The 18986-nt window shown below is 35.8% G+C and overlaps 1 protein-coding gene across 6 annotated transcripts in view; it reads right to left on the minus strand.

Annotated features, from left to right (window-relative positions):
• LOC149796317 (uncharacterized) overlaps positions 1-18986 on the minus strand; it is a 145575-nt gene that overhangs the window by 43593 nt on the left and 82996 nt on the right. For all 6 annotated transcript variants that reach the window (XM_089960970.1, XM_089960968.1, XM_089960969.1 and 3 more), the window contains 4 exons: positions 15765-15952; positions 14448-14684; positions 9312-9539; positions 8621-8665 (listed from right to left, as the gene is read on the minus strand). In XM_089960970.1, coding sequence (XP_089817096.1) covers positions 8621-8665; positions 9312-9539; positions 14448-14684; positions 15765-15952 — 698 coding nt within the window. The remainder of the gene's footprint in view (positions 1-8620; positions 8666-9311; positions 9540-14447; positions 14685-15764; positions 15953-18986) is intronic.

Here is an 18986-nt window from a genome sequence, read left to right on the forward strand (position 1 = left end):
AAAACCATCTTTTTTCTTTCAGTTAATGAACTTACTACAGTTGTTTCAATCTATCTTAGCTAAATTGGCCATGATCCTCCTGCCCACCATTGCAGCATTAATTGAGCAAAATTAATTTTTGGTCTGAAGGCCCTTCATGACCTTAATGAGCACCTACCCTGGTGACCCTCATCAGGGTCACACTTTGAGGTCGGGAACAAATACCTTAATGTTAGACCTTTTAATTCTCAAATCTATAGCTTTCTTGTCTAATACAAAGTTTTATTAAGGTACATCACATTGAGCTGAAGTTGTATGGAAATTGTCTTCTTATACCAGTCATTGACCTTGACCTTTGGAAAACAAATTCAATAGGGTTCTTCCTTACCTCAAGTACAAGTGCAGTTACAAAATCTGGTAACTGTATATGTTGGACAACTTCAGTTATTGTGTAGGAACCTTTCAGTCAATGTGACCTTAACCTTTGACCCTGACATTAATAAGTTTCTTCCTTAATCCTAGTGCAAGCTATCCAAAAACTTTGTAACTGTGGGTGGTGCAGAACTTTGAGTTCTTGTGCAGAAACTAACGTCATTCTTTCAGTGACAGAAACCCTAACCTTGGACATTTTGAGCCCATAACCAATTGGGTACTTCCTAAACCCAAGTTCAAGCCATCAACAGCATTTCCTAACTATATCTGAAAGACAACTAATATTAATTAGTGGAAACCAAATTGGTAACAGATGACCAGACAGACATCATCATAACACATTAGGCTGTTCCTTATGGCAGGTCCATCAAAATTCAATCACATTTTCTTCTGTTAATAACATGGATAAAAGAAAAAAACTTGGAAGGATCCTTTTTTCCCAAATAATTTTTTAATTTCTTTGGACAAGATTATTCGTTAGTGAATATTTGTTTCTTTCTGATGCAGAAGAAACTGTTTAATGCTCCATCAAGTGTTGCCTGAGAATGAGGCCTAACTAAGGGCTTTTGCTTTCCTATCAATCAAGTATAGGGTTGAGTCCTGTGATGTTAATGATTTAAAACATAGTCCAAATTTCAATGGATATTATTCTTCATTATTAATGTTAAAAATACTAGTAAATTCACCACAGTTAAGATTTTCTCCAAATGACTGGAATCATACAAAAGGTTATGTGGTGAGAGGGCTTTGCATTACCATGATAAAATAAAATATTACAGGGATCTAACACTTTACAAAAAAAAAAAATTCCAGGTCTTTTTGAGGCTTATTCTTTGGTTAATAATTTTACAAATGTAATAATTTTACAAATGTTCATTTGTGGCCCAAACTGATGGAATCATTTACAGTTTTCACAGAAAGCATTCATTTTCAAAAATTAAAATCTTCACCTATTTTGAGACCCTGACCTACTAACACAGCCTGTTTCATTATGAACCAGTACATCTGCAATGAAATAAATATAAATGTGCATCATTTCAACTGTACAGGATAAATATGTTACCTTTGAATACTGTGTTGATCAACTTCCAGTCTGGGATAATAAGGAATAAGCAATTGGAGTTGGGTGGGGTGGTAAAAACAAATTTATTTAAGTAATACTTACCTGCAACTACTGCATTGCTATGTCTGGGACTCTAGTCCCCAATCAAAATAATTATTACCTCCTCCTGTTATTATTGGAGGACCAGATTTCAAAGAAAATTATCCTAGTCTGTCTCTTTGGTCACAGTCAACATATGGAATACCATCCTGTTTTCACTTGGACCTAGAATACAGGACACCAAAGATAGACTGATGAAGGGAATCTTTGCAATAGCAGCAGAAAAGTATTTTATAACTAAAATTAGTTTACAAACATGAGCACAAACACACACACTACATATTAATTGAAGTAATAACACTACCTGCCACTACTGCATTGCCGAATTTACCAGCTCAGAGAAATGCTGATGGCCTCATAAAAACTGGTATAGAAAATTTTTGAATTATGATCAAAGTTTCTAAGTTGGCAGAATCTTGGACTATGTGTTGTTCCATCACTAAAGGGCCCAATGAAAGAAAATGCTTTCACTCATGTGTACAAAAGACTGAAGTTAACAAGAAGGTAGTGTGAGACCACCAGAAGACAGCTCTTATAACATGATCCAAAGAGGAATGATTCAAACAGACCCAAGATGCAGCAAAAATCTAACATCATAGACATTACTTCTCATGAAAGGACAGACTGGAAACAGTGGCTACCAAAATATCAGAGGAACTCTTCAGATGTATGAAGAGATGTTTCAGGTGTTTTCTTCTGAAAAGCCATATAAAAGCCAGTTGCACAAGAAATCCTACATTAATCATACCCTGCATAGATATGAGGGAGACTGGGGACCTCTGCAGAAAATGGAGCTACTGGATGTAGCTGACTGTTAGACAAAAACCAAGTTATGCAAAGAAGATGAACCAAATAATATTTGCTATTGAACCATACACAATCCTTTTTCCATGGACAAGGGATGAAGTATGCTTTTTTCTTTGCTGATGCTAAGGTGAGAAGGAAAACAGTCTTAGGGATTAAGTTCTTCAAGAAGGTTTCACTCAAATGTTCATTTGGGTGTTTTAACAATGCCCCAAAACATTCCATATGGGTATTAGTGTGTGAGATACCATTCACTGATGTTCAGAATACCCCATCAGATCAGAATGACCCAAGGATGGAACCTCTATAGAACTTTAGTAGAAGAAATAGCCCTTGATAATGTACACTTAGAATTTTCTTTCCTCAAAAAAGGAAGAGAAGAATATCAACAAATGCACTCAAAAGGATACAGCTACAATCATAGCATTTCTTGCTGCACCAATCAAGAAATTTCCTCATGCATCATGACCAACTGGTTCATTTTATGATACATGATGACAGAATGTAGCCAGACAATGACAGTAAATGTAGATAGACATGAACAATGGCCCATAGTAATGCTACCTATGTAATGAAAACTATGAAAAAGATAAATATAAAATACAATATCTGCATCATATATCAAATTTATTACAGTTGATTAAATTGATCACTGTAATGTTTAATGACCAGGACAATGTTGTATCTCTCCAACATATTCATACATACCTCATCTTTAAGCTGGGCATCAAAATCTGATTGATGACCAGTCTGAATCATGGTCAGAAAGAGAATGAGCATCCTCTTTCACCAACCTGTCAATGATGACATCACCAGAACTGATGAGGCTATAGGTTCAAACATACAGCTGCCCATAAAATGGGTCTGCAGAAAACAAGCTCCAGCTGTGCATTGCTGTAACTGCATCAAAATACAGCTAACAGTTAACAGCATAGTCATTATCTTGCCATGCATCATTTTTCTTCATTTGCGAGAAATCTCTCTCACACAAGGCACTACTGACTGGTAGAGATATGAATAGATGCATCAAACTTTGAAGCATCCAATATCTGCACATGCTAATGGGAATTAGTGGATTCATGTGTCAGCAGAGGTCACATCAAAATAAACTGAGAGTTATTTCTCTTTTCCTGTCACACAGCAGAGTGGATTGAGATGCTCTAGATTTGCAAGTAATGATCAGCAACAATTTGCTTTTTTTCATTTTTCACAAGGATTCCTTTTTAATATGACAAAATGTTTAATTTATTAAATCAACTCAAATATACCTCAAATCCCACTGGAAAGATGGAATACCTATTTTGCACCAATCCATCGTGAAATTAGATGGCACTGGACTGGTAGGCCTGCAGCAATTTCACATGCTGCATATGAAACCCTCTGGAAAGATTGTCCACCAGGATATCCCTCTTGCACTAATGTAGCAGACTCAGAAAGTGATCTCTGAGCTTGCCCATTGGATGCAGTTCCAGACACACACAAAATGAGTTTGTGAACCTCCTTGATGCATAAAGTACACTATTATTAACATGTCTGAAGTTACCATAACATAATGGCACTTTATGTGGCTGACATAACCATGTAAGACTAGAAACACTGCTCATGTATCCAAGTTCTTTTTATAATTGTCTGCTTCTTATTGGGTCCAAAATCCCTAAGGAACTACACTGTCTGGTAAGCACCTGCATCCTAAATCTGATGCATTGGTGAGGATCATGAATGGGAACTGGGATGCCATTCAGAAACTGGTTTAAAGTTAAGATATCAACACATATGGTGGCGTCGATATGATTCCAGTGGGATCCGAGCTATTAGTCATTCAGAGGTCTACAGTATGCTAGAAAGCAGGAACTGGAGAAAGTACAAGTCTCTCTAGGGGAACTAAGTCTGATTCTCTTTTGAGAGTTCCCAGGAGAAAGATGTAAAGAGGAGGACATGAGGTCTTGGCCAGAAGAACGGATTTGATCAATTTTGTCTCGAGGACCACAAACCCTCTTTATGCTGGTGACAAAATGCATTACAACATACACAAAGTCCTGAGAAGGAATGAGATCCAATTTATCAAGGTGATAATACTGAGATGGATCACAATTTACCAACAGTGGGTCAGATCCTTCAAAACAGAATCCCTGCAGATGATCTCATCAATGCATTGAAGGCTGGGGAATCTCTAATAACCTAATTATGCGTGCAGCGTCCCATATTACCAAATAAAGGCTCTCGGAGGCAAAGGTGAGGATAACAAATGAGCATGAAAGAAATACAAGAAATATTTCCTGTGTGGAGGTAGGATTGAATTTTAAGGTACACATCCTTAAGAGTCATAGGGCTTTATGGAGGTATTTCCTGTGTGAAGGTAGGATTGGATTTTACGGTACACATCCTTAAGAGTCATAGGGCTTTATGGAGGTATTTCCTGTGTGGAGGTAGGATTGGATTTTAAGGTACACATCCTTAAGAGACATATGGCTTGATGGAGGTATTTCCTGTGTGGAGGTAGGATTGGATTTTAAGGTACACATCCTTAAGAGTCATAGGGCTTTATGAAGGTATTTCCTGTGTGGAGGTAGGATTGGATTTTAAGGTACACATCCTTAAGAGTCATAGGGCTTTATGGAGGTATTTCCTGTGCGGAGGTAGGATTGGATTTTACGGTACACATCCTTAAGAGTCATAGGGCTTTATGGAGGTGGTCTTCATCTTGGAGCTTTCTTTCCAAAGAAATCTGTTTAAGGTTGAAAGGCTGATTGTGAGCCAAAACGTTCTGCCAAATATATCCAAAGTATAGTTGTTTCCAACATCCTGATTGCAACCTTCCACAAAAAGTGTGTACCTTTCTTTAAGTGAGTCTGTTTGGACTGATGAAGGAAGACAGGGGTCTGCGACAGGGAAGGATGTTCCCAGAAATGTAGCCAGTAGCCTACATTTAACTCATTAACGCCTGAAGTTTTTGTCATGTCCATCTGAAATGCAAGTAGGAAACACATTGTGGGGGTTATTTATGAATACATCTTAATAAATTAACTTCCTACTAGAGATTTCTGATTAACCTCATGCCTAGTCATGTTAGAAACATTGTTTTCCATTGGCTATTTCACTCGTGCATGAGCAGAAGGGTACAAGTTGGGTTGTTTTTGGTTGCTTAATGGACCCATCATTTTCGTATCCAGACACATTTTTATTCCAGATCCCAATCTTACCCTACTTTTTGCAAAGGTTCACCTGTCTGTGTGCAGTTCAGACTGGTCTGCCTTAGATCTGAGGCCAAAAAGTCAGACAAAAAAGCAGATTCCAACAACGGGAGAATTTGTGGTGGAAACAAATCGGGTCCCAAAAAATATTTTTGTCTCTCTGCAGTTCTTGTGTAGCAAGAAAGTCCAGATTATCTGTTACCATTGTAAAGCTGCATCTGTAAAACTGTCTATAATACCACTCACTGTAGTGTATCTTAAATGACCTTGACATTACAGAGCTCGGAAGAAGGGTACTACTTCTAGATAAGTAAACAAGGCACCAGGGTTAATATGTTAAGATGGAATAGTACCCACACACTATCTGTGATGCTCATACACCCTAAAAAGGTAGATGAGCTCTTACCTGGATGCTGTGAAGAGGAAGACACTGCAGAAGAGGGTGCAAATCCCTTGGACCAATGGCCACTGTTCTAAGGTAAGGGAGTGGTGTCCAAAGACTTTCTCTTCTGGTCTCTGTGTATGTCTCAACTGGCAAATGATTTTTTTAAACTGAGGCTGATTGAGATAACTGTTGAGACCGCACCTGCTTAAGAACTTAGGAGAAGGTCTTATAGGAAAGCTTCTTTGTTTATTTTCAAACTATGGAACTGCTACAAGAGACAGATGTGGTTTGTCCCTCAAATTCTGTAATAAAGCAGATGGAATCAGGCCTCTGAAGGCATTTCTGCCTCAAGTGGTGCAGCTTATGTTGTGGTCAAGCAATCATCATTTTCATGGCAGTATCCCTATCATTGAAGAAGCTCCACAGAGATAACCATTGACCCTGACATCCCATACCATTAGATCTTCAATACAGTCTACAGCAAAGACTTAAGTGCAAATGGAGACAACAATTCCTTCTTCTTCCTTCTTCAAGAAATGTAAAGAGGCCACCAAAAAGCGATCAGCATGCAAAGTGATTGTCATGAGAGCATAGGCATTAAGCTCTAAGGTTTTAATTGAAATGTGAGTCCATGCCACAGCCAATATCACCCTCCACCAATGTAGGCATGTATATGTGCTTCAGTTGCTGGCCAGCAGATAGACCCAGTATCTCAATGGTAAAAACAGAAGCCAAAGCATGGAAATGGAGGCAGCCAAACTCTTCAGCTGCCTGGCAAACTCTAGTCTCCAATGTGTGTAAGCTCCTAGACCATTGCTCAAGTTGGGTATAACTGAGAGTCTGGACAAGATGTGCCTCAGAGCTAGAGAAAATATTCTTGGCTTAGGATACAACTCTGATGGAAGGAGGCACTAAACTTTATTCAATGCCTTATTGAATGTCTCAACTTCCTCCTCCTCCAATGCCTGAACCAACACATAGGAATGAGATGAAAACCCCAATGGAGATGGAAAGATCATTGCCACTAGTGTCTCAGAAAACTTTTATATACATGTCCACCATGATTTAGAAGATATTGTTCTGAGCCTGCTCCAGAGGCAAGACAGGAGTGTCCCTGCCAGTACCCTTCTCCAAAATGGGAGACAATGAAATGGGTTTACCCTCATCCCAACACTAGCAGACCTCCTAGATAATCTACGAGGTGAGGGTGGCCCCAGCTGCTAGCACCTGAATGAGTTTATGGCCTATCATATCTTGATTACCTTGAAATGAAGGCATTGACATAGAGGGTACAATGAATGAGATCTCCACATTCTTTAGGGATTAAAAGGAACACAGAAGGCAGGGTGCCAATCCAATCCCCCTCCTTAGTTTGGAAAGTACAACCTGATTCGCAGTCCCCAATGGATCAGAATGTCACTACTTTGTAGACTGAGGAAGGGATCAGATTGTCTGTATATAACCTTTTAGACAGGGGAACAGATCAGGGTGTCAGTACTTAACATTGCTGACTGCAAAAGGGATCAGACCGTCTGTACTTAACCTTGTAGATTCTGGAAGGGATCAGACTGTCAGTATTTAACTTCATAGATTCTGGAAGGGATCAGACTGTCAGTACTCAACTTTGTAGACTCTGGAAGGGATCAGACTGTCAATACTTAACTCTGTAAGGGATCAGACTGTCAGTACTTAACCTTGTCAACTGTAAAAGGGATCTGACTGTCTGTACTTAACTTTGTAGATTCTGGAAAGGATCAGACTGTCAGTATTTAACTTTGTATATTCTGGAAGGGATCCGATTGTCAGTACTCAACTTTGTAGGCTCTGGAAGAGATCCGACTGTCAATAGTTAACTCTGAAGACTGGGGAAGAGATCCAACTGTCAGTCCTTAACTTTGTTGACTGGGGAAGGGATCAGACTGACAGGACTTAAATTTGTACACTCTGGAAGGAATCCTAATTTTTCTACGGAAGGATCAACATTCATTAGGTCTTTCAACTTGTGATGTGTTTGTCAACATCATAATCCATGCATATTTTTGTCTGAATGAAAAATAACAAATTCACAGTAACCAAACACAAGAGAAAAGAACAGAGTAATTTAAGGCCAGTATGATGTTTTCTGTCAAAATAGGTCAAATCTAAGTTGATCTAACAATACATTTTAGGTTATTCTTTGTTTATGAATGCAGCCATATTCAATTAGGTAAGATCTGTATACCAAATGCTTTCTGTAAATGTAGCACAATATTGTTAAATAGCTTTTGAGAAAAAGTCATCAAAAGGTTTCATGATTTTGGCAATAGAATCCATACTTGGCAATGGATATTTGTTATTTGTATCTACCTGAAAGGTTCCATCTTGAGATGCTTTCTGCCCACTTTGGTTGAAATTTGTCTGATGGGTTTGAGAAGCTGAAGACAGCAAATTGCTAACAGATGGCAGACAACCGAAGACAGACAATGCATTTCGAATAGCAATGCATCATGAACCTCACCTGCCCTTATGACCAAATGTCAGCTAACTGCCTGGCCCATGCTTCAAAGGCAAGAAACACAAGATGGCCATAGCATGCATGAAAAGCCCACCCCAAACTTAAATTTCAATTTGGAGCTGCAGACTTTACAAAAATGGAGATTACTACTTTTACATCACCAATTGACTTACCAATTATGACTGGTAGGTGATGCTCTCTGACGTCAACATTTTGCCCTGAAAAATGTTTGAAATATATAATGTCACTACAGAAAAGAACATAAACATGCTTGCATATATTATACAATTCACTTTCAATCAAAGACTAAATTTATTTAGAAGTTATTATAGTACTAAGTCAAATGTTTAACAGAAGTTAGCTTGCATCTGAGGGGATTACTCAAAACTGAAAATATTAGTTTGTGAGGTAGAGCTCAGAATATACCACTGTAGCTTAAGTAGCCTTCAATAAAACCTATGAAGCAAGCTCATAGTGAAAGATCCTATGCATTTCAATGTGCACCTCAAAAGCAAGCTAGCTGATAACAGAAGAGGTATTAAAGCAAGAGTCCCTCAAATGGACTGATGGTCAACTGGCCAAAAACGAATTTCCAAGAATTCAAGGTACATACTAGGTGGAGTCAGCACAAACCAGATTATCAGCATTCTACAAATATTTTAGGTATTTACTTCTCAAAATTTTACTTAGCAGCTGTTTCGAACATTTAAATGATTATTCAGTAATTAGTACTTGTACATGAAGACAAAGAAATGGACACTGAGATACAGACTGAGGAAAATGAAGAGAGATAGAAAAAGGAAAAAAACACAGAAACATACAGATAAATGGCCAGATTAACAGACTGTCAAAGTGGATGTTTACCTGGGTTTTTAGCACAATGAATCACTCCTGTTTCTGTGTCCCACTGATGACTTTCATTACAGTGGATTATGTTTGGGCCAATCACATGGTAGCCCTCAGAACAAACAAGGCTGCAACTGGTATCAACAGGAAAAATGTAACCATCAACTGTCTCTTTATAAAATTTAGATTCCACTTTATCATGACAGTCCCATTCACCATTTAAAGTTCTGTTCAAGAGTGGACAGGCTGTAAGCAGAAATCCTTGATTAAAAATATTACTCATTAGCATTATAATTTATGAAAAATGACTATCATCAATATCAGAGGAATGGAGAAAATATCCACAAAGAAACAGATATACTGAGAACATTTGAATATACAAGTCATCTTCAAATAATAACCATAGTTTGCTGTTCCTCTTACACCGTAGTAATATCTAACCAAATCTCAGCTGAAACAGACACTTTTGCTTTACCCACAGTTCGTCCATGAAGTTAAACCAGAAAAGGGTTTCGATATGGTTTCTAAGATTGCTGGACTCATCACAACTACACCAATTCAACAATACTGAATGTAACAAACTTGGCAACTCTGATGACCTCATTTTCGATCTATCATTATCAGTTTTTTTTCCCCGAGGACTATGACATGTTTCCTACAGTATCAACATAAATAGTCTCCTTTACAAGGTCAAGAACAGAAAGAATACTGGTCCAATCAGACTCCCATGTCACAGATCCATAAGCAGTTACCATCCTTTTTGTGTTGGATGTACACTACCTGCAGGCATCAAAGTGAAGTGGCAGGAGGAAATCTCACAAAAGTGACAGGTAAGTATTAAATTAGTTTTACGTTCCCAACCTCCAAACTCCATTTTACTTGCATTAATACAATGCCTATCACTACTGCCTTGTGCAAACAACAAAATGATCCACAATGATATAATCAATAATGTCTTTAAAAAAGTCCTCAATAATTCAAAACTACATTCAAGTCCAAAACTGATTCCTCTAAAATTATATCTGAATGCAACTAAAAGTGATTCTACAGACAGATATTAAAATAAGAATGAATAACTTTGCTTACCACAATCTTACATAAAAACCTAAGACATAATAAAATAACCAGGATGTGGGTCACAAGTTCACTTCCAGAACATTCTAAATCTGTAAACAAGGTTTGACCTTGAACTAGAATATCAGTAAGCAACTAAGGTATAACTTACAAATATAACAAAAATCAGGTACACACAAAAACTGTATCCTCAATGATTTACCAATTTCAAGCACACAATATAAATTAAACATACATAACACTTTGGCACATGAAACTTAGCTCCATGGCACCCATGGGCAGATAAAAAAAAAGATGTGTTATGCCTCTAGGTTTTAAAATATTTAACAGAAAGGAAGTGAAACTAACAACTTAAGTAAACTTCAACAAACAATTTATTTCCTAAAAATACAAAGTCAAAATTCAAAAGGCACTGACAGTATTGTCAATTAAATGAGAAATAATCCTAAATATAAATTCCACATAATTCTAAATGTCCGATTGTGAGTCCAAAGTATAGAGTGTTCCAAGTTATTCCAATAGTCCTGAATGTCCTGATGTACCAAATTACCAATGATGCAATCCAGAATGCTTTTAAGTGTGTGTGTGTGTGTGTGTGTGATTTGGAATTTTAACGTAGCTTTAGCAATTTTTCAGCCATATTGCTACCATGCCTGCAGTGTGGCACTTTATCATGATGTCCAGCACCAGTCACATAATTCTGACACCAGTTTTAACACTTACCGCTAAATGCTAAGTGCCAAGACAGGCAGCTGCTAGTATCATTTTTATGACTTTGATATGATTTGGCCAGGGCTCAAACCCACAACCTCCTGCATCCAAGGCAGATACTACAACCATTAGGCCACCAGAATGGTCCAGAATGTTTTTGAATGAATTCACAAAAACACAAAGTATAAATTCAAAGTCAATGATGACAGTGATTTAAATAACTCTTCTCCAATTACATCTCTCTCAACTATAAACTCTGGTAATAAATGGATTCCAGTGACTACTCTTAATATAAGAATTAACTATTTATTTAACAAGTCCATATATATAGATTTTCACTTCACACAAGACAATAGAATGTCCTGGAAAACTTATTATTTCAATATAAAATTCCACTAACTTGTAAATAAGGTTAGGACCTGAATTCAAATTTTAGTAAGCATTTTGTTTACAAGTTAACAGCCATGACAAAAGTCACGTATGCAAAAAGTTCATCAACAACCCTCAAACATGGACAAACATCAAGCATACAATATAAACATACATAACAGGATTCAAGAAAAATAAAGATGAAATATTAAAATTGACTTTACACAGCTTACTGGAAACAATGCTCTCCAAGTTGTGAAGAATCAATTTTATTACCTGAGAAAAGTTTCTTACTAATTTTAATCAGCTTGAGCACCTTAAAGAGTACACAGTCGACCACTGATAGAACATGCAACAAAATAAGGCAAAGTAATGAAGTGGGAGGAAAAAATGTTGATTCAAATTAAAATTAAATATTTTTTTTAGATGAAATACTTCTGCAAGCATGACAAACTCAAATCTCAGTTTGGAAGGCTTGCTAAAGGGGAGGCTGTTTATGATCAGAGGTGCTCAGGTCATGTCTTTGGGGTTTTTTTGCAATTAATATCCAGGTATTTTTGCAATTAATATTCTGGTGTTCAGGTCATGGCCTTGGGGTTCTTTTTGCTGCAATTAATATTCACTTTTCCATCATTACATATGAATATCTAATTTGTTTGTCTGTTAGGTTTTTTTTTTAATTATTATTTCATTACATGTTATTGTAATGTAACATTGTTTACTTGTTTACTGGAATTGACCTTGTCCAAAATTGAGTTCATTTCTGTTTGACCTGATTTACTTTTTTTACTTTTTATTTCATTTATGTAAACAACTAATAATGGCTTCATTATTCTCTATGGATAAGAGCTCATTGACCAAATTATTATTCCTTTAAACAAGAAGGTGTAAATATGTTGTTCAGGGTCAGGGTTTCGGAGATCCCCAAGTGAATTTAATAGGTTATTGTGTTGTAAGTAAACAATGATCATTCTAGAAAAATATTTTCTATTAGGTAATGGTTGTTTTTAGAAAATGATAATTTGTGACCTGAGGTCAAACAGAGAACTATATTATCTTGTGACTGTCTAGATTTTACCAGTTGTACTTTAACATCTGGCACTTTAAGCTGTATTATGTTGTGACCAGTTTGGGCTGAATTTTATTTTCTTCAAATTATTTAATTCAAGTGATTATTTTCTATGGAAATACAAAAGTGCTCTGACAAAATTCTTGGATTAAGACATTAATTGGAATTTATTCTGAATTCAAACCTGGAATAATATTTCTGCAATTCAACAAGAGACTGTTGATACAACAGGACATCATAGGATATGACAGACACGTCATCGCCTTCAATTTTGGATTGAATTAAATTTTATTCAGGACTATTTATTACTAGGAATTGTGACTTTTATTCTTGGATTATTTTTTGATTTAATTTGCAAAACCATAAGTTCTTTTCTCTCATTTTTCACTTTGTATTCCATGGAAATAAATTATTTGTTACATTTGAGAAGCTTGTTGTCCTCACTCTTTTCTGTTACTTATTTTAAAATCATAGACTAGTAACATATATTTTAAATCAGTTGTTAGTCAGACTATGGCATAAACTAGTAACACATATTTTAAATCAGTTTAAAAGAATAGACTAGTAACATATTTTAAATCAGTTTAAAAGCATAGACTAGTAACATATATTTTAAATCAGCTGTTAGTCAGACTATGACATAAACTAGTAACACGTTTTAAATCAGTTGTTAGTCAGACTATGGCATAAACTAGTAACACATATTTTAAATCAGTTTAAAAGAATAGACTAGTAACACATATTTTAAATCAGTTTAAAAGCATAGACTAGTAACATATATTTTAAATCAGTTGTTAGTCAGACTATGACGTAAACTAGTAACACGTTTTAAATCAGTTGTTAGTCAGACTATGGCATAAACTAGTAACACCTATTTTAAATCAGTTGTTAGTCAGACTATGGCATAAACCAGTAACACATATTTTAAATCAGTTGTTAGTCAGACTATGGCATAAACTAGTAACACCTATTTTAAACCAGTTGTTAGTCAGACTATGGCATAAACTAGTAACATATTTTAAATCTGTTTAAAAGAATAGACTAGTAACACATATTTTAAATCAGTTTAAAAGCATAGACTAGTAACACATATTTTAAATCAGTTGTTAGTCAGACTATGGCAAAGTTGGCTACCGTTTCCTCATCAACTAAAATAACCTTGCCATGTACAGTGGAGATGTCTTTTTATTCAAACAGGGAAATTTGTAGAAAAACATGCAATAGCAAACTTCATTGCAAAATTGACTATTTATAGCAATTATTACTAAATCCACACCATAACTGCCTGTGACAATGATATTTGTTTCAATCTGCACATGAAACAAGAAACAGGTACCATTCATACTCACTTATAATTCAAGTCAAACTGCAAACAACAAAGATCCTGATCTGCTGTTGCATAATGTGCTTGCAGATCAGGGCATGTGTTGTTTGCAGTACTGATTACTCCTAACAAACTGCACAAATCCAGATCTGCTTGCATATAATGCCAATGGGAAATTACCCCAAACTTGTAAGCAGTTTCATTATTAAGATTGATTTTAAAAGCAATCTACAGTCATGCACCAAAAGTAACAAACACAACATAGATATACATATGTATTCTAGTGAACTAATATAGTCCCCATTTAAATTTTCAGGGAAACATAGTGGGAGTCAACACAATCCTGATGGTAGGTATTCTAGTGAACTAATGTAATCCCCATTTAAAAGCACATATTTTTGGCATTAAATCTTTCCCCACAGGTGCTTCCAACATCTGAATCATTATTTTCTAATTAATACTTGTAAGAAAAAGATAAGGACAGAAAGACGAATAAATTAACAATGAGATATAAACTGAGTAAAATGAACAGAGAAAACAAGTAAAGAAACAAAAAGAACATGGCCATAAGAACAGACAGAGAGAGACTGACAAGGTGGATACTTACTATGGTCTTGAGCACAATGAATCATTCCTTTTTCTGTGTCCCACTGACGACTTTCATTACAGTACAGTGAATTTGTGCCAATCACATGGTAGCCCTCAATACAAACAAGGCTACAACTGGTATACACAGGAAGAATGTAACCATCAACTGTCTTGTCATAAAATTGAGATTCCATTAGATGAGGATTGTGACTACAGTTCCATTCACCATTCAAACTTCTGCGCAAGAGGGGACAGGCTGAAAGCAGAAATTCCTTAAAATAAGATTCAATGATGTTTATTCATTTGATGAGCAATATCGTCTTGTTACAGGAAGTACCGATTTTCATGTTAATATCCACGAGTTCAAAAAATAGAAAAAAAAACCAGGTCAAAGCTACATAAAAACTGTGCCCACATCAACTATAAGTAACTTAACAGAATTTAGTTACTATGCAATCAAATAAAGTTCTGACAAAAATTATTAACCAAAATCTTGTATTCTAATATGAACCCATTTCATCTCCTTTTCAGAACACATTAAGAGAATGAGGTAATTATCAAACACAATTGGACTGATTGTGAAATACGTGTCATTAACAGTAACTTTAAATATCATGCAACAATGAATATGCAGTCACTAGTTCATGATACACGTAGCTATACAGGGTAGCCAGTTTCACTGGTGGAGGAAGAACCAGGGAAAACCCCAGGAAGAACCACCCACCCACAAAAAGCTACTGGCAGGTTTTTTCACATAAACCACATTGGCTGAGCCTGAGATTCAAACCCACATAGGCAGAGGTGAAATGTCAATGATCAGTAAAGGCAAACATATCAGACCACTTGGTCACCCGGGGCTTTCCAACATTTTGTTTTACCCAGTTGTGTAATGACAGCCCTCATGTAATATTAAGTCACATGATCTAGTTATAATCTTACTGGAATGTCACATGATCTAGGATCTTAAGGAAATGTCACATGATTTAGTTATGATCTTACTGAATCTCACATGATTTAGTTATGATCTTACTGAATCTCACATGATCAGGTAGGTATGATCTTACTGAATCTCACACGATCTAGGTATGATCTTACTGAATCTCACATGATCTAGGTATGATCTTATTGGAGTTGTTCTACACCTAGCTGAAATATCTTTTTGACTTAATATAACTGACAAATATGCTAAGAATATTTTTTAAGAAATAATAATGAATGCTAATTAAATAGAACAAGGTAGGGGGATAAAAATTAACAATTGAAAGACCAAAAACTGAAAGGAAAATCCGGATTCATGCTCACTAATGCTATTGTTGATAAAATAATGTATACTTACAAGGGAGTTTTCCTCTCTTACATATGGGTCGCAATTTGCTCCTCTGTTCTTCTGCATCAGTATTGTTTTGAAAAGGGAAATTCTTTTCTATACATTTACCCACCTGGGCCACGTTGGCTTCTTTGTCAAGATCTTTTTCATCACAGTAATGGCAGTAAAGATTCCGATTTCTATTATCAGTGTACATACTGTAAAAATAAATAATTATTTATGTTTTGGTCAATTAAGCTGTGTACATTCTTTTTCAGTATCAAGAACATGAAATGAAGATACAATAATTGCTGCAATTACATTAAGACCTAATTTATCCTAACTGTCTATCTGCATGAAACAAACTATCCATAATGATTCTACTTCCTGTATTATTCTTGTACGAAAATCTAAACACCTGACTTTCCAATAACTTTTCTTGCATTCTGAGTACTGATAAGTTTCATGTTTCATGATTCTAACCTTAAAACTCCATTCTATCACAAACAAATTAAAATTTAGATAATAATTTTGTTGCTCTCCAAATGAAATGTAAGAAAATTATTTGAACAAGTGTTCACAAAAGTTATGAACAACGAGGACAAATCCAAGTGAGGATGCACACTGCTCTGGTGACCTAGTGATTAGAGCATCCACCACTGATGCTGGAAGTTGCAGGTTTGAACCCTGGCCAAGTCATGCCAAAGACTTACAAAAATGGTACTAACAGCTAGCTCGCTAAGTGCTCAGAATTAAGAGGTTTGTGTTAGGACTGGTCGGCCTGGTGTTAGGATAATGTGAATGGGACGGACATCATACTACATGTCTGTGGCATGATGCAAGTGTTAGACATCACTATAAACTGCCACACTGCAGACATCGTGGGGATGTTAGAGCTCAATTAAAAATCCTAATCACACATACACACACCCAAGTAAGGATGCAAAAAGTCAGGCAGCATTTAAATAAAGTGAACTATTTCCCATTGCACTGTACAATAAACATCTCATGATGTCAACAAAGCAGTGGCACTGTCAGCTAATTTTATGTAAATTTAACTGGTATTGTCTCTTTGACCTTTGTCCATAACTGAGGGTAGTGGTTCCAACCTACCTGACTAATGTCATTTTTTTAATATACTGTGACCATAGCACGCTCCATTATAACATGAATTCAGATACAAAATGGTTGTCATGGCTTCTGAAATTTTATATACATGTATTTTTCTTGTACATAAAAAAATATTTGTTTCTTCTTAAAAGTATTTAAAAATAACATGGATAAAGTTTATTATTATTTTGGAGATGAGGTTACATATGAATTCAAATGTAGGATAATCATGGCGAGGCTCCTGAAATTTCATATGCAAGGATTTTTCTTGTAAACTGAAAAAAACAATTCTTCTTAGAAGAATGAAAATTAATAATTAAAAAGTTTTATCACTTTCGGGAAGAGATCGTATATTTAAATATAAAATGAAAATTGTGTAGCTCCTGAAATTTTAAAATTTCATCAATTTCTTGAAATTTTCTGCTAAAATAAACATCGGAAACATGAATATCTGAGCCAATGGCTGGGCCTTTTGAGAACTTTGATCATAAATTTAAGGTCAAAAGATGTCAGCTCATAAGTGTTAATCTTATTGTTACTTATCCATTGACAATAAAGCCATTAAGTCTTCTTTGTGTATGTCTATTCTGTATACTATCACTGCTCCAACAATATCTGACATGCTTGTTCTTTAACTCAACCCCTGGCACCACGTTTGCACATCAGGAGGTAGTACCCTACTTTGGCATTCTGAATCATCAAGGTCCTTTAAGATATACCAAAATGGGTGGTATTATAGAAAAGTAGACAGATCTAGCTCTGCAAGGACATTAAATAATCAAGACTTTCTACTTGCATTACAAAATACAGAGGAAAAAACTTATTTTTTGAGACCCAATTTTCTTTACACCTAAAATTTGCCCCTCGGCTCGGAATCAGATTTTGTGTCCAGATTAAACACTTTCTGACCTCAGTTCTAAGGCAGACTGGTCTGAACTACACATATACAGGCAAACCTTTGCAAAAAGGAGAAGTTGGGGATTACAAGGAAAAGTGGCCAAGACACAAAATTGATTGGTCCAATAAGCAAAGAAAAAAACAAAAACACTCCAACTTTTACCCTTCTGCACATGCGCAACAAAAATAGCCAATGAAAAATGATGTTTCTAACACAACTAGGCATCAGGCCAAACGGAAATCACTTGGACGTTGATGTATTTGGATGTATTAAAAAGCAGTCCCCAAAATATGTTTCCTACTCGTATTTCAGACGAAAAAGACACATTAACCCCTTGCAATGAGTTAACATGGCAGGAGGTAGTAGCCTCCTGTCAAGCTCTGAAGCATCATGGTCATGCAAGATACACTAAAGTGGGTGGTATTATAGAAAGGTAGATGGATGTAGCTCTACAATGATAACAAATAATCTGGAATATCTAGCTGCACTATAAAATACAGATAAAAAAACTCATTTTTTGGACACAATTTTTTCCTGCCCAAAATTTGCCCGTGGTTGGAATCCGATTTTGTGTCTGGATTTTAGACTTTTTGGTCTCAGATCTAAGGCAAACCAGTATGAACTGCAAACAGACTGATGAACCTTTGCAAACAGTAGAATAAGATGAACATTTGGAATTAAGAGTGGTCTCGATTAAAAAATAATGGCTCTGTTTAGCAAATAAAAAAATCCAACTTTTACCCTTCTGCTCGTGCGTGAGCCAAATAGCCAATGAAAAACGGTGTTTCTAATTCAACTAGGCAGTATGTTATTGAAAGATCACCTGGGATTTGGCGTTTTCGGATCTACTCAGAAATAGCTTTCAAAATGTATTTCCTACTCGATTTTCAGGCGAAAATGACAAAAACCTCCAGGGGTTAATGTGTTAAACTGCTAACACAACCAAGCACCAAACAATGTTGTGGTTCATAACAAATTTATAAATCAACTGAAGAGTTTGATTGACTCTGCCAAGAGCAAGAATGACAGTAACAAAAAGCAGCTATGAAAAAATTGATCAGTTTACACAAAAAAAATGAATAAAGTATTTCAATTCGCAGATGAGAATATTTTAATAGTATTAAATTTATACAGATGCCATTTACCTTGGAATGTCCTGAACTGTAAATGAGCTTCATCTTCCGATGCATAATTTTGCTATATTTCCATTCAATTCAGACACATAATGATCAATATTTTAAATC

This window comes from Sinohyriopsis cumingii, chromosome 6 (genome assembly GCF_028554795.1).
Source record: "Sinohyriopsis cumingii isolate HCF-2022 chromosome 6, ASM2855479v2, whole genome shotgun sequence".
Classification (NCBI taxonomy): domain Eukaryota; kingdom Metazoa; phylum Mollusca; class Bivalvia; order Unionida; family Unionidae; genus Sinohyriopsis; species Sinohyriopsis cumingii.